At 39.8% G+C, this 27,602-nt stretch overlaps 2 protein-coding genes across 8 annotated transcripts; both read left to right on the top strand.

Moving 5' to 3' along the window:
* Positions 1-1,488: 1,488 nt before the first annotated feature.
* Positions 1,489-15,757, top strand: pias1b (protein inhibitor of activated STAT, 1b; the record flags this gene model as incomplete). Of its 7 annotated transcripts, none has more annotated exons than XM_080760926.1 (16): positions 2,133-2,182; positions 3,944-4,001; positions 5,736-6,168; positions 6,263-6,347; positions 6,569-6,616; positions 7,798-7,888; positions 7,980-8,114; positions 8,255-8,360; positions 10,372-10,445; positions 10,925-11,085; positions 11,480-11,613; positions 11,706-11,883; positions 12,253-12,416; positions 12,542-12,579; positions 12,852-12,896; positions 13,831-15,757. In XM_080760926.1, 14 exons carry the CDS (start codon positions 5,739-5,741, stop codon positions 14,176-14,178), a joined length of 2,037 nt encoding a protein of 678 aa, XP_080617052.1. In that variant the 3' UTR covers positions 14,179-15,757. The 7 variants fall into 7 exon arrangements, with proteins under 7 accessions (XP_080617056.1, XP_080617055.1, XP_080617050.1 ...); XM_080760925.1 differs by lacking the exon at positions 2,133-2,182 and adding an exon at positions 5,059-5,198 and having other exon boundaries at positions 3,962-4,001; XM_080760929.1 differs by lacking the exons at positions 2,133-2,182; positions 3,944-4,001 and adding an exon at positions 1,498-1,524.
* A 1,716-nt stretch (positions 15,758-17,473) lies between these two features.
* Positions 17,474-25,652, top strand: morf4l1 (mortality factor 4 like 1). Its single transcript, XM_080761257.1, has 12 exons — positions 17,474-17,608; positions 19,345-19,391; positions 19,956-20,023; positions 20,147-20,233; positions 21,142-21,219; positions 21,336-21,361; positions 21,716-21,807; positions 22,481-22,582; positions 22,685-22,773; positions 23,144-23,316; positions 24,818-24,902; positions 24,997-25,652. The coding sequence occupies exons 1-12, from the start codon at positions 17,569-17,571 to the stop codon at positions 25,079-25,081; spliced, it is 972 nt and encodes a 323-aa protein (XP_080617383.1). The 5' UTR covers positions 17,474-17,568; the 3' UTR covers positions 25,082-25,652.
* Positions 25,653-27,602: the final 1,950 nt, after the last annotated feature.

The raw sequence follows: 27,602 nt of genomic DNA, 5'->3' as shown, positions 1-27,602 counted from the left end.
ATAACTTAAGGTCCTGGTTCAGACTTACATTATTCACTTATAAAATATAAAACTAAAAACATTCTCCTCATAATGGTCTAATTAGAACCATCAATATACATGCTATTCATGCACCTTATGTCTAACCTAATGTACTGTACCAGCTGGATTATGTTGTGTGTAATGAAAATACATCTATAGTATTAAGATATCTTTCTCTCTTTGCACTCCCTGTCCCTCACCTCTTATTTTCTTTGTCTCTCTAAATAAGCATAATTATAAGCATGTCAAAGTACAAAGAGAACAAATAAACCAATAAGATGCCTAAGGCCAGGGCAGGTCGCGTGCACGCATCCGCCTCGTTGACGGCAGACTGTTGGGCGAGCGCTGGCGCTTTGGCATGGGGGGTCAGATCAACATGCTGTACTGGCCATATAAGGAGCATGTCTTGAGTGTAGGCTACTGTTAATTTTAGGGCCTGTTGATTCCTCGTATAAGGTTTCTTCGACTATGCATGCATCTCTTGGTACCACAGCACCTCAAAACCTCACCTCACCTTAAAACAAGGCTCCAGACTTCCCAAAACAAACTGGTCAGGCTACTACTTGGCCTCACTCCCCGAACCCACCTCACCCCTGCCAACTTTGACAGGCTGAAATGGCTTAGGGTTGACGACAGAGTACAGCATCTTGCAATGGGTCTGGTCCACAAGATTCGATACACCTCCATGATACCCATGTACCTAAATACTTCCTTAATGTCAATGAAGTCCACACCCATAACACCAGAGGGAGCGCAACTGCCCATGTGCAACCTGCAGATTTCGCTCCTATGCCACCAAAATGTGGAACGCCCTACCAACAGTCATTAAGACATGTGAATCCCTTGACTCCTTCAAAACCGCTCTCAAAGGGCACATACGGACGGCCGCAATTCGAAACTGGCCCCCGTAAAACCTGAATCCTCCACCCACCCCTTTCCCCCCTCACTGTATGTATGTTTGTTTCTTTCCTTTTTTACCTCCTAAAGTTTTTTTTACTATATAGAGTATATTTGTACGTCACTAATTGTTATGATGAATTGAACATGGTGGGCCCTATTGTAAAAAAGTGTAATGCTTTATGGTGTCGTCCACCGTTTGTTTTGAGTTGTGCTTGAAATGTACTGTAATTCTCCAATCTGTTAATAAGGACTATTTGAGTCCTGATCCTGAAATGATTGTAGATGTGTTTCTCCTTTGCTGTGGCCTATAGCTCCCCTCATTGCAGTTGTGGTGTTTTTGCCAGCAATTTCTACTAGCACAAACATTAAATGAAAACATTAAATCGTTTTAAAAGTAGTTAAAACTACAATCAAAGGTAGTTCAGATACAATCTGTTTTCCTTACAAAAGAAAGGGGAAAATGAAAAATGCAGCCGTTGCATCATGACATCCAACGACAGGACCGAGACCCCCTCTCTCTGCTCTGTCCTCCCTGTCCCCTGAGGATGGATATTGCGCGTGCGCACCCAGAGTAACAAGATGGCGGAGAGTGCGGAACTGAAGGTAAAGCGAAACCCAGCATTACATTTTACAAATAAACGGTTCACGCTTAAAACGTCGGTTACCGATCACATAAACACGATTTATTGGTGATACACACGTTGTTCTACAGTTCACGGCAACACAGCAGTAATCGCAGACTAGCTGGACTGTTAGCTATCTACCTAGTTAGCATTAGCTTTGTTATTGTTGCCGAGGTTCCGTTAGGTAAGGGAAGGTTCCTCTCCTGCAGACAAGGCCTCACAGACAAGCCTGCATTTAACGACATAAAAGTTACATTATTGTTGGCCGTCCCACTTCGGCTATTAGCAAAATCAGCCTACAAACGTAAGTATGACATTGTACGCTGTGCTGCCATGTATGCTATAACGGGATGTGTCTATTCCCTGGTAAATCAACGCAGTTTATGAACATTAGCTACATTAGCTCGTAGTAGTCGGAGTCCACTGTATATAATCAAAACTTTACTGTTCATTCCTGTTTAATGCGATTCATAGAAGTGATCAACATTGTTATGATTGAGTTCAAATTGGAGATTTGTGCTAATATTTCATTTAGTAGCCTATGTAAAATGTATAACAGCACCAGTCAGTTAATTCATTCAATTCCAGATTGCCCCTCCCCCCGTCATCTGAAATGTGCTGAATTTGGATTCGGTTTTGTAAGTCTTGATAAGTGGGTAATGCTAATGAAGTCTTAATTTATTTATTCTTATCTCTGGAACACCTGTCATAAACTCACCTGTCACACTCTTGTTTATCTCAGCTCCTGCACTTCATAGTTGGGATTTACATGGTCAATATGATCAAAACATTGTGATCGCCACATAGTGATGATTTGATTGGCTGAACATGGAATGTGACGTATGATGATAAGAGCACCCCTCACTTCACACAAGTGTGTTTAAAGAAAAATAATGGGTTAAATCTAGAGTTGCAATACCCTCCATTGACAGCCCATTGTTCCAAATATGTGACCATCTTGTGGACTTCACACAACTTACATGGAGTTCTTTAAATACGTGGCCTAAATACCGCTAGGTTGAACTCCGCTAATAAACAAAATGCAACGATTTACATCCAGACACTGACATGTGATGTCTACAATTGTCACATATTTCAGCATGTCACCAATTTCACCGTAACACCACCATGCTAAAGTGACCGAGTGTGAGTGAGCGAGAGGCCGAGATTTGGGGTATTGTATTGGAATTTGGCTTTAGAAAAAATCACACCCATGTGAAGCGAGGGGCGCTCCAATCATCATACGTCATCAAACATCATCTCACTCTGGCCAATCACAATTTGCTTCCTCACTTTTGCAGTCTTCAATGTTTGTATTTACACATACCCTCTGAAAGCTGGACATGGGAGGGGCTAGCGCTACTCAAAAATGTGAAATGAGGGGCGATCTTATCATTATACATCATCACATTCCGTGCACACAAAGCTGCCCAGCTTTGTATGTGTAGGAGGGGCTAGTGCCCCTCAAAAATTATTATGGTATGGAATTTCTTAGCCGTAGCCAGTAAGTAGCTCGTAACATGTCTACGGTGGATTTTTATGAAACAAACGCTTTGCAGATTGAAAGAGCATAATTCAAGCTTGCCTTACCCCTGCAATGTTATTGAGTTTAAAGTCATTTAATACAGACAGATCGGACATTTCTATTTGGATCAATGGGCTGTCAATGGCGGGTATTGCAACTCTAGATTCAACCCGTTATTTAAAAAAATATATCTAGTGTTGCAACTTGCAAATCGTGGCTACTGAAAGGATCAAGTTGATTGGCCAAGAATCATCCAATGATGTATTTTCAATGATTCTTGTCTTTTATGAATACAACCACATTTCAAGTAACTAGTGCTATCTGCTATGAGACTGATGAATGATTGTGTGACAAACGTAACCTGTTGCATTTCCACACCTGTCTTCTATATATCTGACAGTCCAGTTCCTCTCAGGAGCAGGACAGGTGCAGCAGGACAGGGAAAGTCTATTTCTGGTGTGAAAACACAACTTTTGATGCTGTCTGCATCTTCCTTAAAGCTCATACATAGTCTGGATTTTCGGTGGTTAGGTGACCACCGAACTACACCATGACGTCACGAGCCGTGGTGAAGAGCAAACCACCGCCACGGCGCCACCGCTCCAGCCCTTCTCTCTGTTTTTACTCAACACCGCCCAACGTTTTTTCAGCTCCGGTGGGCAGCTCACCACCGGAGCGGTGGTCACCTCACCACCGAAAATCCAGACGATGAATAGGCCTTTAGTCTAGAAACTTGACAACAGAGGTATTGTTCTGATTATATAAACCTGCACCAACCAACCACACCTCGTAACCTCTGGGAGAGGGAGCCCCATATTTGGAATATACATTACATTGTCAGTATAATTGAGAGGCCATGTTTCTCTATTTTCAGGCACTGTTCAGCTCACCACCAGCTTGAGATTTGGGATGTGTGCAATAATACCATTTTGGTAAAATGGCATTATTTTCACTATCGATGGCAAATTTGCAATATCATTGGGATGATAGAGAATTAAAACTATGTTGCCATAACAAGTGGTTATATTAGATATGGAATTTTCATTTAAATTACAAGTCAAATCAATTCTGTTATTACAAAATGTATGTAGGAGTGGGTTATTTCTATGCTTTCCACTGTATAGAGAGTTCAACATATTTTTCCATCCTTGGTATTGATATAACTTGCTTTACCATATTGCCTAGTAAGGGTCCAGTGCAAAGAAAGCTAAATGGTTTGCATATCATGTCACCTTGGCTAAAATAATTCAAGACACAAAAATGTGATTAGCCAAACATTGTTATCATACTGCTTGATAACACTCAATTATTATACTGTAGGTCACTGAAAATGATTCTCTATGTAGTACAATATGTACTTTGTATGTAATATAATACAAAGATCATCGATATGAAAAAACAAAAAATATTTGTTGAATAATTATCCACTCAACTCTAGAAGTGCTATTCTGTTATGAATATGTTTAACCAGTTTTGACAAAAAGCATAAGCGTGCATAATTCCAATGTTTCGATTCTTCCCTTTTCTAAATTCAAAGTTAACGATTGTCACTGTTGCCTTCTCAATGCTTTTAGTTGAAACACTCAACACTATTACTATGAGAAATCATTGTAACAAAGACTCTCACTTCCATTCACATTCATTTATCGGATATGGGAGAGATGCTCACTGGATATTTAGTTTCTATACATGATGGAGATATCTAACATATCCGACTAGCTTATTCAGGTCTAGTATTATAATCCCCATATTTGGTCCTGGCTGACTCTGATCAAAACGATTGTCTCTGTCTTCCTCATATATGGAACAGTTCCATATATGAGGATGACAGAGACATTTATTGCAGACATCAGTGATCAGTTTGATGTAGCAAACCCATATGTATATATACGATTGGCCTAGTCATCGTGACACGCATAGTCGAACAGTATAAAGCAGTGGCCTTACAGAGAGCATGTGTGCAGAAGTAATTATTACGCTTCTTACTAGGAACTACAACGGCTCCAGATTCCAGAATACTCAAGCTTTACAACCCAGATATTATTGTGCAGAGATTGTCGCATCCCGGTTAAGTTCTCATCGGACACCACTGCGGCGGGCTCTAACCCAGATAACCAGAAAAAGCTTGAGTAATATTTTATAATCATATTTTGCAACAGTTAATTGACTAGTTGAGTTTGTTTTGTGTAGCGAAGTATAAAATAGGGCTCAAGTGGTTAATTGATATGTCAAAAAAGATATAATTTTATATAAAACATGCTTCTTGGTTATTCGATTAATCAAAATGGTAATCAAATCGATAGTTGCAGCCCTAGTTTTCCACTGCGGCTTTAAACAACCAAACTAAATAAAACAGAACGTGTCTGATATTTAACATCAAAATGTTAAAGCTATAGGACGGGTGTCCAGGACAGGTTTCAGTCGTGCCTCCTTAGGAGTGAGGAGACTTTGCTCAGATCTGAACCCATTTGATTTGGCGTTAGGAACCCATTGCGTCCGCATGCCCTTGCTGACGTCGAAAAGTCAAAGAACACAGCCTTGTTCCTTCCTTTATGACATAATGGAAGGAACTAGGCTGTGTTCTTCAACACATGTCAACAAGGGAAACTAAACTTCCATGGTATTGTTATAGGATGTTTACTTTGTTCTTTTTAAATATTTTCTAGCAAATGGTTATGAGCCTACGAGTTTCGGAGCTTCAAGTTTTGCTGGGATACGCAGGCCGGAACAAGCACGGACGGAAACACGAACTTTTGACCAAAGCACTACACCTGTTGAAGGCTGGCTGCAGCCCTGCCGTGCAGATGAAGATCAAGGAACTATATAGACGACGCTTTCCCACCAAGATGGTGTCTCCGGTGGACCTAGCGCTGCCCAACGTCCATTCCACCTCCAGCCTACCTGCAGGACTTACTCAGTTGGGCTTCGACAGCCACGGTGCCGCCTCACCCCTGCTGCCTGTGTCTTTACTTGGTCCTAAGCATGAGTTGGGTTTGCCTCACCTCCCCTCCGCCCTGCACCCTGTACACCCAGACGTCAAGCTCCAGAGATTGCCCTTCTATGACATGCTAGATGAGCTCATCAAGCCCACCAGCCTGGGTGAGTCCAGTCTACCACCACTACTTGTTCAGCAATATTGATAATGGGAAAATTGTTATTGTTTTTTTTTTAATCTGCTTTCTGTCATTTGTAGCCTCAGACAACAGTCAACGGTTCCAGGAAACATGTTATGCTTTTGCATTAACACCACAGCAAGTTCAACAGATCAGCAGTTCAATGTAAGTGTGGAATTGCATAATCATGATCAGGATTTATTACGTGAACTTCGTGAAGCAAAGAGCCGTTAGCTAATGTTGTTAATAGGTACCACAAAATAGGTACCACAAAAAATATATTTGTAGTATTCCTCAGAGATGTTGCTTAGATGTTTGAACATCAACACTTGGTCACATACACACATAATAATCACATTCATCTGACATGTATGTTAATCCTATAGGGACATTTCTGGGACCAAATGTGACTTTGCTGTTCAAGTACAGTTAAGGTAAGAAAACATGTTTTTATTCTTATGCTGATCTCCAGAAAAGCGTTTGTTTCTTCTCTCCAAACCATTTTCTCTTCAAACACCTCAGCAGTGTACAGCCTTTCTACCCACTTATTTTGGGGCCGTTCTTTCCACTTTGTTCATTGCGTGTATTCAATTCTCCAATGTAATTCTACATGGAATTATACACAGATGTAAACATATCCTCATGATCGGTGTAAGGGAAATGGCTTCACTAACATTGTACATTTCATTTATAGTATATATTAATTCTCGATTATGTTGAATCAATTCTTAATTGATAAATTACATGCAGAGTGTGTGATTAACCAAAATGACTGGTACACCAAAAGATTTACCATAAAAAAAAAAGACCGGTTTGGAGAAAATGACATTTTAACACCAAGCACTGTATAAGATGAGTGCAAGTGTAATGAGCGTGTAGTTGTTGCAAAACAAACATGCAAGTGTATTTTCAGTGTACTGTAGACTGTAGTTCTGGTCCGTAGAATTCAAAGGAGTTTATACTATATATATATTTATTTTAGCATTTCTGACACAAGATCCCTATATAAAACAATGTTAATAGGATCACAGTGTATTGAATTGTTAGCGCTGTATCATGATGTGAATTGTATTGATATTGTGTCGATGGGTGGTCTATGATCACAGTTGTAAGGAGTGTTAAAAGCCAAATTAATGGCCATTATTTGCTCAGTATCGAATGAAAATCACACTTCCAATGCATCCAAGTGCAGCAGCAGCATGGCAGTCTCCAGAGAGACTGGATTTCAAAAGTCAAGGCAGCCATCTATAAATGCCAGGAATCTCTGTCTGTATGCCTTGGATATCTCAACAACTGCTCATCCAATTGACAGGCACGAGTTCCAGAATGTGGCATTTTGTTACTTTATTGTTTAGATTTAGTCCTGCAGGAATTTGTGGCGCTGGCTGAAATAATCCTAAGTATGATACCAGTCGCAAACATGTAGATATCTCGACACATGCTCATCTACACCCTTCCACAACTGTTGGGTTAACAGTGAGAAACAAGGGGGGGTGTCAGGATTTGTCATAACAAAGAAAGTCCAGTGTTATAGTGAGATTATCCACATATATAGAAATGTTTCTCACAGCTATCTGAGTTGATTTCTCTCACAGTCACTGCTATTTTGTTCCAGATTTTGTTTATCAGAGACCAGCTGTCCCCAGGAGGATCATTTCCCCCCAAATTTGTGTGTTAAGGTGAACGGCAAACCCTGTAACCTACCGGTGAGTTCTCACAGCGTGTTTTGCGTCAAATTCTGTGTCCCAATTGCAAATGATTGGCACTAATCAGCAATTTATGCCTTTCCGCCCACAGGGATATCTTCCTCCAACCAAAAATGGAGTTGAACCAAAAAGGCCAAGTCGCCCCATCAACATAACCTCTCTGGTGCGGTTATCCACCACAGTACCCAACACGATTGTGGTGTCATGGACCTCAGAGATTGGCAGGGTAAAGAGATTCATGCCACTTTGTTTGTATTCTAGTCTCTATTAATCCACTTTGAAGGATAATGTAAGGTTGTGAAGTGTCATAAATGCTTAATTAAGCATGACTGTAACCACTGCCCTCATTGTTTTCCTTTTTGTCAGAGTTTTTCCATGGCTGTGTATCTGGTGAGACAGCAGTCATCTACAGTGTTGCTGCAAAGACTACGGGCCAAAGGAATTCGGAACCCTGACCACTCCAGGGCTCTGAGTATGTGGTTACTTGATTTTTATGTAATACCATCCAGCTGATGTCATAGCATTGCTTGCACAGACTCACATTCACATACTGTATTTCTGTATGTGGTCACATGGTGATATATTGTAGTTGCAGAGACATCAAAAACAGCTATTTCCCTTCTGCCACTAACGGGCACTAACAACTAAGGTCGCATTCTCACCTAATACTTCGGTAGACTCGAATGCGTATGGGAGGAGAAATGGGATTCTTGCATATTTAATTGGCTACGGTTTGCCTTCACACTGTCATGATCCGCAGCAATTGGAAACGCAGCAGGGGGGACCTTTATCAATGTGTTACATTCATAAACTAGCCTACACAGTGAAATGATAAATCTATGGTGATAATTATACTCATAACGTGCATTATGTGTCGTGCCGACGGTCTGGGACTGCCCCCCCCTCTCTCGCTCTCTCACTATAAGCACGCAGCCACGCACGCACTGTTCTTTTGGGCATGGAGGCACAGCGCTGAGCGCACTGATATAACAGACAGCAGCGCAAAATGTTTACAAGTTTATCGAGATGAAAGTTCCTACTCCCCACTAGTCCCCACGCAGTGACAGCACTCCATGTTTACGGCACGCACAGACAGACAGCATATTCTGTAGGCTATAATACTATTACACTGCACTGCAGTGTTTGTGTTTTCTTAAGCAATTGATTAATGTACTCGTCCTCATTTCGATCAGGGCTTCAGTCTCCACTCTCCTCATTCGACCACGTCTATCCACGGTAACGGGACATCTTTGCGCTGCGTAAAATATGCCTTCTCCGTCTCCAACTGTGTTCAGCTCCTCACCCGCCTGACGTATGTTTGCTTCATTTCCTGTATTTGCTGCGGATTGCATTCACACCTGCACCGAATCGTAGTCAAGCGCGATTGGAAGCGAAGCGAAACCCCCGTTTTTGCTCGGAGTAAAATGCGGTTCTTTGTTGCGCATTAGGATTCGAAAGAGCCTTCACACCTGCCAAACGAAGCGCACTTTCTGAAAATGCGCAGCAGGATTCGTTTTAATCGCAGCAAAGCTCTCTGGTGAGAATGTGACCTAAGGCTGTCACGATTCTCGATTCGTATCGAAATTGATGTTCGATACAGTGTATCGAAATCACCAGCCGACTCACGATATTTCATTGTATGTACACGGCCGTCCGTTTCTTCACCCTGGAACGTTTCTCACAGGACGAGTTTCAGCCTGTCGGACCTTATATGCCTGTAGCTCATTGCGGTGCCATCATCAGAGCAGACGACAACACACCCAAATTCACCCAAAAGAAGAAGCCGTTTATATAGTATGGTTGTGTACAATAGTGGAGTCTGGGCTGGCGCTGGCCTCCACGCTATGGCTGCTTCGACATGTATCGCATCGAGACCGCAGCGCGAAGCTGTGTTCGGTGTGAGACATGAGGCAGCCAGCCTGGAGGCTGACGCCAGTCCAGCCCATGGAACCTCTCCCTGAAGCTGCTACATTGGAGTGCCGGAGTGAGCTCCTTTAGTGTGGCGATCGGTGAACGATCGGTATTTTACCCGAACTGGAGAAACCGATCTTTTATACCATTTAAGTGGTAAAAAGGTATATCAGATATATGGTATAATTAAGCAATATTACACGAGAGGGTATGCCTATACATTCTCTCCTTCTTCCACACACACACGTGGGTTTTGACATATAATTATTTTGGAAATATTCAAATCGAACTATCTATGTAGCACAGATGAGAAGAGACGTGATAAAATGTCTAAATAAAAATCACACCTGTGTGAAGTGAGGTGCGCTCTTATCATCGTACGTCATCTCATTCGGGCCAATCACAATTTGTGGCCTCACCTTCGTCATCAATGTTTGTGTGTTAAGCAATGTTTGTGTTTACACAAACACTCAAAATTGTCAATGGCATTTAATGTTTGTGTAAACTAATATAGAAAATATTTGATTTCTTGTACCCTAATATGTCTGTTTTCCTTATGTTTAATCTCACAGTCAAAGAGAAGCTAACAGCTGATCCAGAGAGTGAGATCGCCACAACCAGTCTACGAGTCTCTCTCCTTTGTCCAGTAAATACTGCTCACTGCTCACTGCACTCAAGTTAACTATCTAGAATAGATATATATACAGTACTTGTGTTTAGTGTATGTGGTCAAAGTTGGACTCGTATGCCTCAAACTACTTTTTGGGCAACAATTTGTCTTCTAGGCCAGGGCAATGCAAGTTAGATATGGGTCTCAACAAGACATACAGTATTACTACACTACATTTGCAAAGTTAGTAGTAATATGATAACAGAAGGGTAATAATTACATGACATAAAAGTGCCGGTCCACCCCGCAGTGCACCCAGCAGTGCCAGTAAATAATAACCTTATATATACTATTATATAAACCTCTCATACGATTCATATGCTGTTATGATACCTTGTCTTGTCTTATCTTATAACCCTAACCTTACAGTAATAAAACCATATCAATCATGAGGACTAGCTCACTTTGTTCTACAACATGCTATCATTAACTAATTTTATTTGTGTATTTTTCAGCTTGGGAAGATGAGACTGACAATCCCCAGTAGAGCAATGACGTGCTCGCACCTTCAGTGCTTTGACGCCACACTTTACCTCCAAATGAATGAGAAGAAGCCAACCTGGGTTTGTCCGGTGTGTGACAAGAAGGCACCCTATGAACACCTCATCATTGACGGGTGAGCTAATATTACATCTACAGCTTTACAGGCATGGATCAGCAGAAAACGGTTTTCTGCTGCCACATGCGCCGCTGTATTTTGCTTGTGACGTCATCTCCTACCTATCAGTATTACATAAGCGTACGTGCACTAGATTTTAATGATTGCAAAATTTGTCCATTTATGGTTTCATGGAAAAACAATATATATTACACATCTGATCTCTTCTTTTTTGATGTGCACATTGTATAATTTGAGGTATCTAAAAACAAACCGAGCTGTATGGGCTGAGATTTGTTTATAGACGTGCTTGTGTAGACCGGAATCTTTGAAAAAGAAGGCAGAAAAATACCTGTGTACTTGATTTGTCATGTTTCCCAAATAAATTAGATTTGTTTTTTGTTTTTTTCAGGTTGTTCATGGAGATCTTGAACAGCTGTACAGATTGTGATGAGATCCAGTTCAAAGAGGATGGGAACTGGTCACCTATGAGGTCAAAGAAGGAAGTGCAGGACGTGTCTGCTTCGTACAATGGCGTAGACTCCGGTAAGTAGCGGGCCAGCAAGTTTTTCACACCCTTAATGTGCCCTGAGTCTGTTCCATAGTGATCATATATATATTTACTTTCATTTTTGTAGATTCATGTCGGACGACAGGATATGAGCAGAAATACAGCTCGTCAAATGACCATGGCAAGAATGTGGCCGTCATCGACCTCACACTGGACAGCTCCTCGGACGAGGAGGTGGATGACGAGCCTCCTCCTAAACGCGCCTGTCCCTCCATGTCACCCTCCTCTCCACCTGTACACAAGGGGTGAGTCTCCCAAACAGCTGTTAAGAAACATGATTTTAGCCCACATCATGGGCTAAAATCACTAAGCCTTTGTCACATGTCTGCCATTGATCTATACCAGCACTTTTGGTAGTTTCTTGCACTCTGCATGTCAATGTCACCGAAGCATTAATCGCTGTCGGGTTTTTTCTGCACGGAGCGAGAGAACAACCGGTCAAGACACCACACACATCATTATGTCATCGTAATTTGGCTCTTCAAAATAAGGGTTGAAAAGCCATTTGGCAATGCGCGATAAATAGATTAATTATTAATTAATTAATAATTGTTATACAACCACATCTGATTGTTTTTTCTTGTCTCCCCCCTCTCCTTTCTGTGTTACTGTAGTGATGTGAAATTTTCTCCACATAGGGTGTTGAATCTACATGGTCAATCCTCCCCTGTGAGCAGAGCTCCCAGTATGCCTCCTGTGGATACAAGTTACATTCCACCGCCTCCACCTCTCATCCAGGACTACCGCCACTACTATCACACACCCAGCGACCTGCCAGGTTAGAGCAGCACTTAACTTAACTTAACAGATGTTAATTATCCGGGCACTATCTTGTAAACACGCCTAATACATGTTAAAGAATGGACCAAATGGACTAAATGCACCTTTTTTCATTTCTTGCAGATCTTAATTTCTTCTCCTTCCTCCAAGGCGATAATCAGGTAAACATACTTACATACATACAAATAGTTTTACAAACATTTAGCCAACATCATTATGTAGTTTAAAGGTTAATAAGGTTTAAATACAGTTACACATAATGTTTACATAGAATTAATGTTTATCATGGTATGATAAATGGTATTAATTTATTCAAAATGAAACCTTAAACATGACAATACATTTTTTAGGCATAATAATTGCCTAAATTGTGCTGGATATCAGGGCAAAGAAATACGACATTGACACTAACTAAACAAAATCACATTTCCAGTGGAGTCAACAGATCAACACCGACCCAGGCTACTGGCTGCTTGAGGTTGGCCTACATATTTTTTTTAAGGACAATTTACGCCTCAATGTGTTCTGGTGTCAATTTAGTGCATAATCTGTTGACCGAGATAGACTGAGAAAGGGATTGGGTGAGAGTCTGAGAAAGAAAGACAGAGAGGACTGGAGTGAATGCGATCAGAACTTTACACTCAACTTTGTCATCGTCTTTCCTCAAATTATCCTAAATTGAGCCTCACTTTGACTATTCTTTTTTGGTTCGCTCTAGGTGCAATCTCACTTTGTCTGATCAGCTGGCAGAGTATATAGACCTTCCAGAATGTTTTGCAATTTTTCAAGAATTGCATCTTTCTAGTTATCATGTATTATGAAAATGAAACAATACGCTTTTAAGCATATATTTTGTTAGCAACTGGCTCGTAGTGTCCATTTGGAAACCATCGTGGCTTTATGTCTAATTGTCCTTGAGCAAGACAATGAATCACTAACCAGTAACCACGATGAGCAGGCTGATGCCTTGCATCGTTGCCTCCGCTGTCATTGTGTGAATGTAACACACTTGCAAATTGCTTTCGATAAAGGTGCTATAGAAATAAGTAAGTAAAATAGCTAATTGTCTATCAGTCGATCAACAATGTAATCTTGTAAGGCGCTAGATCAGGGATCGCTGAGGTAGAGTGTCACTCCTGCTGTCAGCTTCCAGTACTTTACTGCACATCTGAGTTTCTTAAGCCATGCTATGTTACACATACGCTGATAAATTGAGCTGTGCGTATCGAACCCAGAAACTTGCGGTTCAAAGACAAAGGCTGTACCAACTAAGCTGCCCGGACACAGAGTATAGAAATGCAGAACATGTAACTGTTGTCATCACTAGTACACACCATTGAACGACGACATAAATGTATCTGCCGATGTCATTATCCTCACTCTTTTCTTTGTGTCTTTGTCTGATCCATCAGCATTACAACATGGTGATGGCGGCAGCAGCAGCCGCGTCTGCCTCTGCCTCGGAGGACCACGACTTGCTCCTCAACCGCTTCCTGCCCTACGGCTCATCCCAGATGTTCCTGGAGCAGCCTGGCACGCCTGGTGGCAGCACTCTGACCGCTGCCAATGGGGGGAGCAACAGTGGCAGCACCAGCAGCCTGGTGTCCTCCAGCAGTCTGCGGGACCGTGACAAGGATCGGGAGAGGGATAGGGACAGCCACGGCATCTCAGCCGTGTCGAGGTCTTCGGCGGAGGCGGCAGCCATGGCTGCAGCGGCGGCCATGTACGGCTCCATATCTGATGTTATCTCGCTCGATTAGAACACACACACACACACACACACACACACACACAGAACTGAGAACCAACTGGTGGGAGAACTTGAGAACAGGAGTTCCTTTTGTAAATACAGAAGAAGTGGAAAAGATGAAAGAATACAATGCTATGTACAGAGAGAAAAATCTATTTTCAATTTTACTTATCGTATGTATAAAGACTTAGGACGCTTCCTGTCCAGTGAGTTAACTTCAGTTGATATTTTTCTGTGAATACTGAAGACTTTTTCACACCTCTTCACGTGGTCCTTTGATTAGATTGTACCTTTTGTACTTGGTTTTTACGTTTTATTTGTTTCACTATTCCATGTCAATGGCATTATCTATTATAATGTAAAGTGCACACACACCTGTACAAGGTGACAACGTATGGAACATAATACTTAGGATATATAGAAAATGCAGAATGCATCATATTGTTTTTATTTTCTAAATTGCGTACTCATAGATTTTTCGACAGCAGAAAGGTCTGATATATTTTTACCACAACGGTAGATTTTCTTTTGTTTATTTTTCTTTCAGACATTCAAGCTGTGGTTGTTATTGTTTTGTTGTTTTTCATTAATTATTTATGATGTAAGTTATGTTGGATATGTGTTTTAAGAGCATTCCCAACGCCTTTAGGAATTGTTGCCACTAGAAATGCAAAAACAGATGCTACTAGATCCTTCTGTTGTCATAAGTCTGCACTCGTATTTGCTTGCTCAATTTATCCGTGCTCTTCTATAGTGAAATAACATGATTGTTTATAGTTCAGAGTGTGATTAATATGTATACATATTAATTGGAAATTGGTCAATATTGTTGGACCAGGCATTTTAATTTGTGGGAAGGAAGTGTATTGTTTAGCAAAGAGTCTGTGCTTCTGCCTGCTTTTGTCACCAAATTATTAATTTGGACTATTTAAATGTAAAATAAGGGATGAGGACAAGTTGTTTTTTCACAAAAACATGAGACCACTATGTGATATTGACTTTTACACTTATATTAAAGTACCACTGGTACTTGATGTTGGCGTTATCTCCAAACCTGACTTCAAAATCTGCGACAAGGCTAGCCTCTGGTCCACTCAGTTCTTTATTTTATTTAAAACGACGCATACAAGTGTCGAGTGCAGTCAGATTTTTAGTACTTGCTTTTTACATTAAGGCAATTTTGACCAGTGAAGGGTTCACAATTATAGAATACAGTTATGGCATAGTTCCCGGCTTTGCATGCCTGATGTACTCTCTGCAAAACACCTGGAAGTTAATTTGTTGGACTCTCCTATGATTACTTCGTGAAACCATAACAGGCACAGCCTACTCTGTTCAGTGAATTTGCTGCAGCCGAATACTGAAATTTCATCTTGTGATGGTTGAGAAAAGAATCATTCAAGTTACTTTGCTCGGTTGCTCCCTTTGCTTTTTCTCCTGACTTGTGCATATAATTAGGATTATTTATTATGTATTTCATTTTTTTCTTTTTTGCATTTTGATCTGTGGATATACATTGCTGTCATTGTATGTGATATTTCTTTTGTAATTATATAATTAATGCTATTTAAAGATACTGTTGCTTGACATGCATTGTAACTTTTTTCCCCCCAATTTCCCCCTGTCCGTAGATGTCAGTAACACAATGGACTGATAATTTTGACTGGCTCCCAGGTCTACTGTTCAGTTTGATATTTGTATGAATTAAAACAAATATAAGAAAGCACATATTTGTAGTTGGTCAGAGATTAGTCCTGATGCAGCTCCCCATGTTTTTTTAATGTACTAAAATGTGTTCCTAATAAATACACCATGGTCTATGGCTCCTTTAAGAAATATTAGATAACCACAAATTAACAACCACTTTGAATTTTGTGAACTCCAATGTAGTAGTCATAACCAAATTCACTTGGCCTAGCTGTAACCAGTAAGATAACCATTGGTTCCAATTGATAATTCTTAATAAAAAGGAAAATATATATTGCATTGGGGACTGAATCAGGGCTAATGTAGGGGACAGTGACAGTAAGCCGGCTGTAGCAGGTCCAAAAATAGCTTGTGGCCAGGCAGGCCAGCAGATTAGACAATTCTTTGGAGGTTAATTGTTCCACTTCCACGAAAGAACCTTGTACAGTAGACTGGTTGATGGTGCCTTAGCCCTTAGTGCAACTCGATTGATTGAATAATTGGAACTGTTTGCAATAGAGTGGTACGATTATACAATTGTGCTGAAGAGATAACACAAAAAGTACTGGGGTTGTTTACATTGTGGTCCTGTGTGCTCGGCTACGTCACTGCCCCTATATGTATAATTTTTTCAAGTGTTGGAGTTTGGAAGCACTCGTTTTTAATAACCTATAACGTGCTGCTGCTTATACAAATACGAAACAGGTGGTACGGCCGGGTCCATTGAGTGACTTCCGAAGAGTGCTTACCGGTAGTTCCAAACCAAACTCAAAATGATCACCTGCACGGAATTTATTGACGTAGCTCATAACAAGTCTACGGTGGATTTTTACAAACAAACGCTTTGCAGATTGAAAGAAAGGATAATTCAAGCTTGCTTTACAGCTGCAATGTTGGTGAGTTTAAGTCGTTTAATACAAGCAGATGGACTTTTCTATTTGGATGAATGCGCTGTCAATGGAGGGTGTTGTTGCAAGTGTGCAACTCTAGATTCAGCCCCTAGCCCAAAATCTGAACTCTCGTAGATTTATTTATCGATTCTGTGATCTGTCAGAAATTTCAGAATCGATAAATACATCTACGAGAGTAGATGCGTTGTCTCAGAATCAGTCCCCTATGCTAGCCTGGTTTCCAGCCCATAGACCCCGCCCACTCGACTGAGAGCAGCTGGAAGCTCTGAGTCTGACTAACCTCGCCTCACCAGGCTTTCCACCGCCTAGAGTCTGACCATCAGGCTATCCCTATGCTTCTGTAGCTCATCTTATTCAACCCATTCCCAGTGTTGCAAATTGCTGCTACCTCTGCCCCGTCCTCTGGTGTTGTGTCTTTAACTATAGTCTTCTGAGAGATTCTTCGACTTTCAAATCACAAAATCAGCAATGCCAGTGAAAAATAAAGAAAAGACCCGTTGTGAGTGAGTTGATTTGGAGCAGCGACATGCATCATTGCGACTTTACAACGTCATGTCGCTGTCTTCTATTGACAATGAATGGTAGACTGCATCGTCGTGTGAATGCAACAATACTCCTATTTTTCTTTGCGTCTACTCTGCCCGTGTGAACATCGGTGTGAACGCCGAACGCAGGCTGGCTTGTCGCACGGTTTATACGTCACGGGTGAGGAATACGTAATAGAGCGGCGCCGTTTCTGAATGGAATGGGAGCTGGCGATGCCTGGATTTGATTTTCAGATATTTTGATCGTTTAATCTGTGAATGGCGCCGAAACAGGACCCGAAGCCTAAATTTCAAGAAGGTATGGAATTGTTCGTCGCATATCTGAAGTGTAGCTTGGTAAGGCGTATGCTTGATGAGATGAGACGATGATGGTTAGCATCATACCATACCCGCAGCTCACTAGCTAATGCTCCTGTTAATGTTATCTTCCTGCTTTTATAGTGGCTCTGGATCACAATGATTGACCAAGTTCGCATTTGTATTCTAATCAATATAATGGTATACTTGGCCTACACTTACAATTATACATGCATGCTATCCCACTTTTGTTGCATTGATGGGAATAGGAATAGGAAGTGTCGAAAGCTGGTATCGAAATTATACACTAGCAAGCTAGGACGGTGCCGATCAAAGTGCGTCTTTGTCTGTATCTTTAAGGGCCGTCTACACACAACTGTCTATAACTAAAAGTATGTGTAGCTCCACAACTACAATAGCAACGGCAGTGGTCGTGACTCGTGATGAGTCGTGAACAATACTTAAGAGCTATATCATGGTCGATAAAAACACTGACAGCCAATATACAGCTAAATGTTTACATTCAACACGTTGAGCATGTTTACAGAACGTTAGTTAACATTATAGTTATCATTTCTTCCTATCATTATAGGGGTGGACGCCCTTTACTGTTAAATCTATATTAGCCTTGGCTTGGATCAAGACTGTCATAGATTTCTTCTATCAAGTCTGACATTTATGATGAGCAAATGTCAGACTATCAAATATATCTATGACAGTCTTGATCCAAGGCTATAATATGTTGTGTAATCATCTGTCATGTAAGTACTATGGTCATACCCTGTATATTATTTCAGGTACAATGTTATGGTGATGTGTTTTATATCCGGTAATATGTTTATGTTAATTTTGTGCACTGAATTCCAACTCACCAACATTGCAGATGTACGGAAAGCCTGAATTATTCTCTTTCTAAATGCAAGTTTTTGTTTAATAAAAATCCACCATAGACACTGTTACGGGTTACTCTCTGTCAAATTCCATGAAGGAAGCGATCGTTTTCAATAATACATCTAGCTGCCTCCTGCATTATGTGCAATTTTTAGAGTTTAGTTATTTCCAACAATGTTGGTGAGTTTAACGTCGTTTAATACAATCCGATAGGACTTTTCTGTTTGGATTTATGGGCTGTCAGGTGTTGGTATTGCAACTATAGATTCCAAATAATAAAAATAGGATCTAGGAGTTGCAGCAATTTTTCAATCAATTCACAGTACACATCCACATCTGAGTGCAATGCAGCATGCTTCATACTTACGGCGGTCGCTGGGGTGTGGTCAGCACTGGTTTGCTGCACCTGGTTTTTCGCACTTCCCTGTTGGCCGGGTGTGGCTCTCCCTCGGTGGTGGTCACGCCTCGGTGGTGGCTGCCCCTCCGTGGACTTGTCTATAGCTGGAAGCCTGGAGAAGAGGGGCAGTGACTTGGCCAATCACTGCTGACCCGCCAACGTCTGGAGAGTGTAGTGGTTGAGGGTTGAAACACTCTAAGAAGGTTGGAGACCACCTGATGACCTCTCCTTCAGGCCAAGGCATCCATTAGAAATGGATTATATTCGCATCTTTGATGTATTTACAAACAAACTAATGAAGAAAGAGAGAGGTGTGATTCTAAACTTAAATTTGTATGATTTATGATCCTCATTATCTACAGTACGTGCAAAGAAATTACCCTGCGGACCACAGCAAAGGTCTTCCTTTAGCCTGTTCTCATTGCATGTTTTAACTGTTCTTTATTTAGGTGAACGAGTTCTGTGTTTTCATGGGCCATTGCTCTACGAAGCTAAGGTAGGCCTTTAGGCAGTTTGCCCAGTGTATCTCGTGTGACCATTTACATCTGTGGTTTTCAATTTCAACCCTTTTCATATCAAGGCCCATTATTCATTCAGCATTGAGCCATGGACCACCATTTGATGAGATTTAGCCTCTCAGACTCAAAACTAAAGACTATTGTTGTTATCGTTGGATAAGATTTTGTCCACAATTCCATGCTGTGTTGACCAACATCAACATAGCATGGAATTGTTGACAAAATTACCATTCGGAGAGATAACAGGCACACATTGATCAAAATAACAATTCTTCTACATTCTCTAATTTTTGTAGACTTCTTGTAAATGAAGTAATGCAGATGTTTAACAATAATTGAACTCTGGGTCTATTTGGTTTCATTTAACACTCAAGAGAATATCTATAAGGGTCCATTTGGTTACCAACTTTACTGTACATCATTTAAGACTACCTGGAACCCTCTCAAGGACCACTAGTTGAAAACCACTGATTTACATATTATCTTATCTATGACTCAATGACTCAGTTCATAGTTATTACAGTCCTATTCTCTCTTCACAGTGTGTTAAGACAAATATCAAGGAAAAGCAAATCAAATACTTCATTCATTACAGTGGATGGAATAAAAAGTAAGTTTTTCTGTCAAATTGTCAAAATTCAAATGTTTGATATGATATCGTAAAGCAGTAAAATATTGTACAGGTGCTTCTTGATTTGTTTTCACCCCCTACTGTTGTTTTTCTTTTTTCCAGCTGGGACGAATGGGTTCCTGAAAGCAGAGTGCTTAAGTATGTGGACAGTAACCTGCAGAAACAAAAAGAGCTTCAGAGGGCTAATCAGTGAGTTGGTCTTCTCAAATATTTTAGACAGACTTTTCTTCATGTGTTTCGAAAGTGAAAATGGACCTGTCATTATGATGTACAGTAGACTTCAGCCCTGACGGCAGCATAGAGTTACTCATCAAACTGTCTTTCTTTCAGGAGTTGCTTTAAGCATGTGCACTGAAATTAATATTTGGTTGCTGCATTTTGTCAGTATACATTACAGTAGTTTAGAGACAAATGATAAATGGTGCATTTATATTGTGCCTTTTATCCAAAGCACCTTACAATGTGCATTACATTCACCCATTCATGCACATAAGCACATTGACAGCAGAGCCAGAACAACCTGACCTGAGCCACTGCTGCCCCACATAACTCCTTTATATGTACAAACGTTTATTGTTTAAAACATTTCTTTCAACTATCACAAATTCATCACATTGTGGAGACAAGCAGTACAAGTTATTTTCGACCACTAGAGGGCAGCAATAGTAACGGTAATAGTGTTTTAACTGGATAGATTTAGCAAACTAATAAAATAAATTAAATCAACAGTCTATTAAACTTAATAAAGGCATGGCCAACCTGTCAAATGTTTAGTTATTGGTACCAAGGAAAATATTGATGTAAATTAGAAATTAGCTGGGAGCTAGCTTCCTTTTAATGCCTGGTGAAGGTCCAAGCGACTGGAACGTTGCATCTTTACCAATACATTTTTGTAAGTGAAGACAGTGTGCAAGACTCCCCTTTTCTTTTAGAATCGACTATTCAAGCTTTATATTCTCAAAATCTCAGAGCAGGCTCATCTCTGAAATGAGGTTCTTAGTATAATACTGTATTTATTTTATATGAATGCCCTTTCTATTGCCACATTAAGCAATATTTATAAATCACAAGTAAACTATATATTTTTTTTTCTTCAGAGACCATTATGTTGAGGGAAGGATGAGGGGTGTAGCACCGAACAAGAAGATACCTGCCGTGCCGCAGAAAAATGATGTGTGAGTACAGATGGTTATGTTTTCTGTACCTTCTATTTCTAAATCCTTTTAGATACCTAATAATTGATTTTTCCTTCTGGAATTTTAAAATATCTATATTGTTTTACCCTTTTCAGGAAAACCAAAAAGAACAAACAGAAGCGTAAGTATCTCATAAAGTCTGTGTATTATCCCCCTCACAAACACTATACTGTACATCCTTGACACATTACATATTCAAACAATGTATTGTATATCTGTAGTCTGTATGAAAGACTGATGCCGTTTTGATATGAATATGACTTATAACTGTAGGTGCTAAATAAATTATATAACTGTATGTTCTATTCAAAATAATAATTTTCTGAATCCAAAATAAATGAACATACAATTCTCAAGTTCATAGTACTCAAATTGGTAGTATCAAGGGTCCTGGGTGTTTTAAATGCACAGTCAAGATGAACCACAATAATAATAAATGTCTTTAGTTTTATTTAACGCGTTTGTGTCCATCCAGCTCCAGGGGCAGGAGAGGGCACTAGTTCAGGGGGAGACCCGGCCCACCCACCACGGAAGAAGAGGGCCCGTGTTGACCCGACAGTTGAAAGTGTACGTACATAGAAAAACTTTTTTTTTTAATTGCATACCGGTATATCACAAAACCCAGTACGAAGTGGGTGGGGGGGGGGGGGGGGGGGTTTAAAGAAAATGTTAAACTTCCAATCGATTTTACCATTTGAAAATCTGCGGATGCAGTCCAGGACTTTTCTACAGAAAATGGATAAATCAACAGGAAATTTAAATCTTTCTTTATCTGGTTATGACACCATAACCAGATGAACAGCTCCATATGGGCACAAAAGGGGGAATTCTCATACAGTGTATGGGCATATATACTGTACATCAGGGAGTTTTACATATGGGTATAAATGGGACAAGGACTCGCATATACAGAGATCTCCAAATACTGCAGGTGTGACACCGGCCGGATATTGGATGTGAGGGGCTCATATCGTCCCGAACCTCTAGTGTACTAAAAGAGCACTGACAGGGGGACCTCTATTGTGCAAAAACAAAGTGCCATGTGTTTTACACAATAGAAGCTGTCACTGAGGTGCATACTGTATTGATCTAGTAGTTACTGATTGAATACTTTTAACAGTTTGCAAATAGTATAGTGGTACGATTATACAATGGTGCTAAAAGGATAGCACAAAAATCCCTTATTTCCATTGTGGTCCTGTGTTGTGCATTCAATTCATTGTTCCTGTGTGTGTTTTAGGAGGAGACCTTCATAAATCGAGTGGAGGTTAAAGTAAAGATTCCAGAGGAGTTAAAACCATGGCTTGTGGATGACTGGGATCTGATCACGCGGCAGAAACAGGTTCATGACCAGAATCAGAATTACACAGCATATCTTCCCCTCGCATCACCCCAGTAACTGCCTTCTGTCAAATCATTAAAGATCTTTCTTCATCTTCTTCAGCTTTTCCACCTACCTGCCAAAAAGAGTGTGGATTCTGTTCTTGAAGATTATGCAAGTTACAAGAAATCTAGAGGAAACTCTGACAGCAAGTAATAAACACACTTAACATTTATGTTTTGATCTTGTTGCCTATGTAGCCGGGCTGGGTGATATGGACAAAATCAAATTCTAAAAAATAATAATATTGATATTGTGATAATATTGTATTGTGACGATAATGTAATTTTCTTTTTTTTTTTAAGAATTCAATACATTTCAAAGATAGCAAAAATAGTTGGTACAGGCTCACAACGTTTCCTGATGCATTGCGTTGTACATTTGTAGTTTGATATAGACATATTTCCCAGCTCTATCTATATCGTGAGCCATTCTTGTTGGTTTACCTTGTAGTACAATAACATTTGTCCTAATAATAATTCGATATACCCTCTGACAATAACTTATCTGTTTATTGCGCAGGGAATTTGCTGTGAATGAGGTTGTTGCTGGTGTACGGGAGTATTTCAACGTCATGCTGGGAACACAACTTCTGTACAAGTTTGAGAGGCCACAGTATGCAGACATCCTTGCCAACCACCCAGATACATCTATGTCTCAGATCTACGGGGCTCCGCATTTACTCAGACTATTTGGTACTACTACTTTGTTATTACAGGCCAGGGATGGGCTTTTATTATGTTAAGCAGTAGTTTGAAATCTTTTTCACATCAAGGTCCATTATTTCTTCAGCATTTGAGCCACGGAACACCATTTAATGAGATTTAGCTTCTCAAACCTTACGATTTTGTCCAATTCCATTGATGTATTGATGGCGCGGTACAATTCTTCTACATTCTATCATTTTGTAGACTTCTTGTAAACTAAGTAACTCTTGAGAGCATAAAATGGACCCGTAAGTGTCCATTTTGTTGCATTTTACACTCAAGAGTTAACAATCTTCTATAAGGGTCCATTTGATTACTCCAAACTACAAAATGTAGCTGGGGACCACCTGGAACCCCCTCAAGGACCACTATTGAAACCACTGATGTAAGGGTCAAACAACAATAATAACATAAATAATACATAAAACACCGCAAATATTTAATGAAGAATTCATGACAAATCATGAATACCATATAGTTTTGGCAATAATTGCAAAAAATATTCCATCAAACTCAATGGTTGCAAGCTCTCCAGTGCTGTTCATTTGACCATGCTAGTGGTATCTATCTAGAACTAACATTAGTATGTTCTTAAATCAATCAAACTTCTTCAAATGTCTCTCAGAATTGTGGGTTAAACTAATTTGAATCCTGCCCAGATGCCCATCATTAATTTATTTTATCCACAGTCTGTATCACCAGAAGCTCAGTTATTTACACACTGGGTTTAATCTATTTCTCTGTTTGCCCCCTATTTTTTTATTTTTGTTGGATGGGTTGCGTTCTTTCTTTACTAAATGTAAATATGAAGGCTGTGGGAATATTTGTTGGTTTATGTAACGCAAACAAAGTCCAAATGTTTCTTTGAGCCTTCTGGAGGGTTAATGCGGGCCAAATTCAATCCAACATCTGTGATGAGTTGCCCAAGCTGAAATCACATCCCCTAGAGAATAACTGACATCCCATTTTTTGAGCAGCTGTTTCCTGAAGTAAATTTACCATGCATTTACAAGCCATTCAAATATGATAAAAATCATAAAGCATTTGATTTGGGTCAAAAATAATTAAATTGGAATATGCAAAGAGTGAAGGAACTACTGATCCCATAAACCATTGCACATACCTTTCCAATGTTTCCAACATAACGGTAGTTCAACTTTTAACCTTACTTACTACTTTCTAAATGTAACCTTTGTAATTAGTTAATCATAGTATTGTAACATTTTGTAGTTTACTTGTAATGATTTTAAACTACCCGTTTAAAATGCGATCTATACCGGAGCTTGCCGCCATTGGTGTGTGAATGTGGGAAGTGAAGACGCTGGTGTCGACTGTTCGCCGCTTCACTTCCCAATGTATGAATGAATGAACCATTGTAAAGCGATTTGAGCACTTGGAAAAGCACTATAAAAATGCAATTCATTATGGTTTAATCTATCGAAGAAAATGTTATTATTTATAACCCCCAACCCACTCTTGGTTCTGACAGTAAGAATTGGAGCCATGCTGGCTTACACACCCCTGGATGAGAAGAGCCTTGCACTGCTGCTCAGTTATCTGCAGGATTTCCTCAAGTGAGTAGCCTACTCCAGGTTTAAAAAAATACATGCAATATCGTTTTCAGTCTGCAGTACAGTATGCAAGTAACTGTTTTGTCTCCTTTTCCAGGTACCTGGTTAAAAATTCTGCATCCCTCTTCAACGCAAGTGACTATGAAGTGGCCCCTCCAGAGTACCACCGCAAAGCAGTTTAAAACCCTGACTTGCGTCGACGAGTGTTGTGCGATGTGTTGCTTGAAGAAACAACTTGTTTTTAACTGAAAGTGTTTATGCATTCTCTTTTATCTCTTGAAAACATGTTGAGCGACATGTCAAGCGACAACACTTTGTCACCAAATCATAAAGTAGGCTTAATGTTGATACGGTTACCATGTGAGGTCTTGTCTGTTGAATGGCAGACCATGTTCTTGCCACCTTTTTGGGAAAAGATGTCACAAGAGAGTTTTCAGAACAGATCGCTTGAGATCTTTATTGATTGTTATTGAGAGTTTATAAAAAAAACAGTCCCAAGACTTCAGACTTCTCCCTGGACTAAAACTCATTACTTTCAATTCATGTGGAAAGCTGCTGAGAACGTGTGTGTTTTTGGTATGTTCTTGAGTACCACTTTTTAGTTTCTAATTATGATGCTTGTTCTCTTCTGGTGTTTACTGAGATCTTTCAAAAAAGGAAAAATCATCATGTTTTGTTTCTGTTCTAACGCTGGCTAAGTTAGTCTTGTTGGCTGTTGTCATTTTATAATAAAAGTTTTTCATTCTCAGTTTACTGTGTATACAGTAGTGCTGTTATGAAGAGGATTCAAACCACATTTGATATACTTTTAGGGGCAAACTTTGCCTGGTTCCAGACCCTGAATTGTTAGTCATGGCAATAAAAATAAATTCTCCATGTTGCGATTAAATGAAGTGGAAATTCAGTCTCAAGCTAGGCCATGGTTCCCCTATTTGTTTTCTCCAAGGGTCAAATTATGTCTAGGGTGAAGTGCAAAGGGTCACAATGTATTTTTCAAATACATTCATCATAGAATAGATGTAGAAGATCTATTTGACAGTTGCAGAAATATATAGTAATTGCCTTCCTCGATGCATTAACGAGTGTAAACTAGCATCAGGTGGACACAAACACGCCTCTGCAGTAGAGCTGGAGTCTAATTTATCCAAAAAAGCCCTTGAATATGACTAGGATTACTGTGATTATGGTAAATTAAACTCATTATTTTTTATATCTGTCATGGAAGTTGCTCTTTAAGAAGTAGCCTAATGTTATTCCGTTGGAAAGATGTTGAGCCATGATTTCAGTAATGCAATTACTTTTTACTTCCAATTTAAGATTTGAGTGCATGGATCATTTATTTATTTATATATTTTCTTATTTTCATTACTTTCTGTGCCAACTGCCAAGTAAGCATTAAAGGGTCACTTCACCCCTTTTGCAACCAGATCTTATTTGAATGATGTTTAGGACACAAGCGTACATCCTGGGATTTTTATGTGTTTTTAGATATTTTAGCCAAATGACCCAAATTTGTCATGAAAATGTGGTCCCACTTCCTAGACTACAAGTCACACCAATAGGGTCACACCCATAAGCCAAATTCCAATACCCAAAATCTCGGCCACTCGCTCACTCACACGGTCACTCCAGCATGGCAGTGTTAGGGTGAAATTGGTGACCTGCTGAAATATATGTGACAATCGTGTGTAGACAATCAAGTCAATGTCTGAATGTAAATAGTTGCAGTTTGTTCATTAGCAGAGTTAAAATAGCAGTATTCAGGCCACATTTAAAGACCTCCATGTAAGTTGTATGGAGTCCACATGATGGTAACATATTTCGGCAGGTCACCAATTTCACCATAATTTGCCATGCTGGAGTGACCCAAGTCAAGTGTGAGTGAGTGGCCAAGATTTTGGCTATACTGTAGAGTTATAAGGTCACACCTCCACACGTAGTTTCTCCCTCTCCACAAGGAGGTGCACCAAGGCATTATGGTCATTGTAGGAATTCAGCAATCCAGTCAAACAGACTTCATTATTTTTCTGGCCATAGGGTGCACATTTAAAATTGTGCTACTGTTATCTACTACAAATACTATTAACATGTGACTTATTAACATTCTTCCAGCAGTGAAATGTCCCATTAACCAATAACCATTCAATTCAATGATAAGAATGCCACAATGTTATTAAAATGCTGTTTGAGCAGCATAAGAAGCTGCAGCAGCACCATCTATTGGTGCAGGTCATAGTGCATTTTGAAATATCTAAAGGGATATGTCTCTCTCGCCGCGGTTTAGTGCATTTTACTTCACCTTCATTTAAATTGCATTGAATTGAGAGAGAGAGAGAGAGAGAGATGATAGTTGTTTAGAGTTTAGTTTACACTAGATGAAGTAGGATTCAGGAATGCTAAAGTTTAAACACCAAAGTACCGAAACAATGTAATTCATTAGTAAACAATATCCTGAAATATCATTGGTAGGCCTATCATTGGTATTCACATACTCACCTTTTTATCATCATCTAGCTGACCATTTAATTGCACAAAATAATTTGATAACTTTGGAAATGAACATCTGTGGGTTTGACACACACACACACACACACACACACACACACACACACATATATATATATATATATATATATATATATATATATATATATATATATATGGTTTGACATACTACAGTACATTGATCTATAGACACTTTAC

This window comes from Protomyctophum bolini (assembly GCF_963924005.1).
Source record: "Protomyctophum bolini genome assembly, chromosome: 4".
In the NCBI taxonomy this organism is placed as follows: domain Eukaryota; kingdom Metazoa; phylum Chordata; class Actinopteri; order Myctophiformes; family Myctophidae; genus Protomyctophum; species Protomyctophum bolini.
This window is presented reverse-complemented; position numbering and strand designations above follow the sequence as displayed.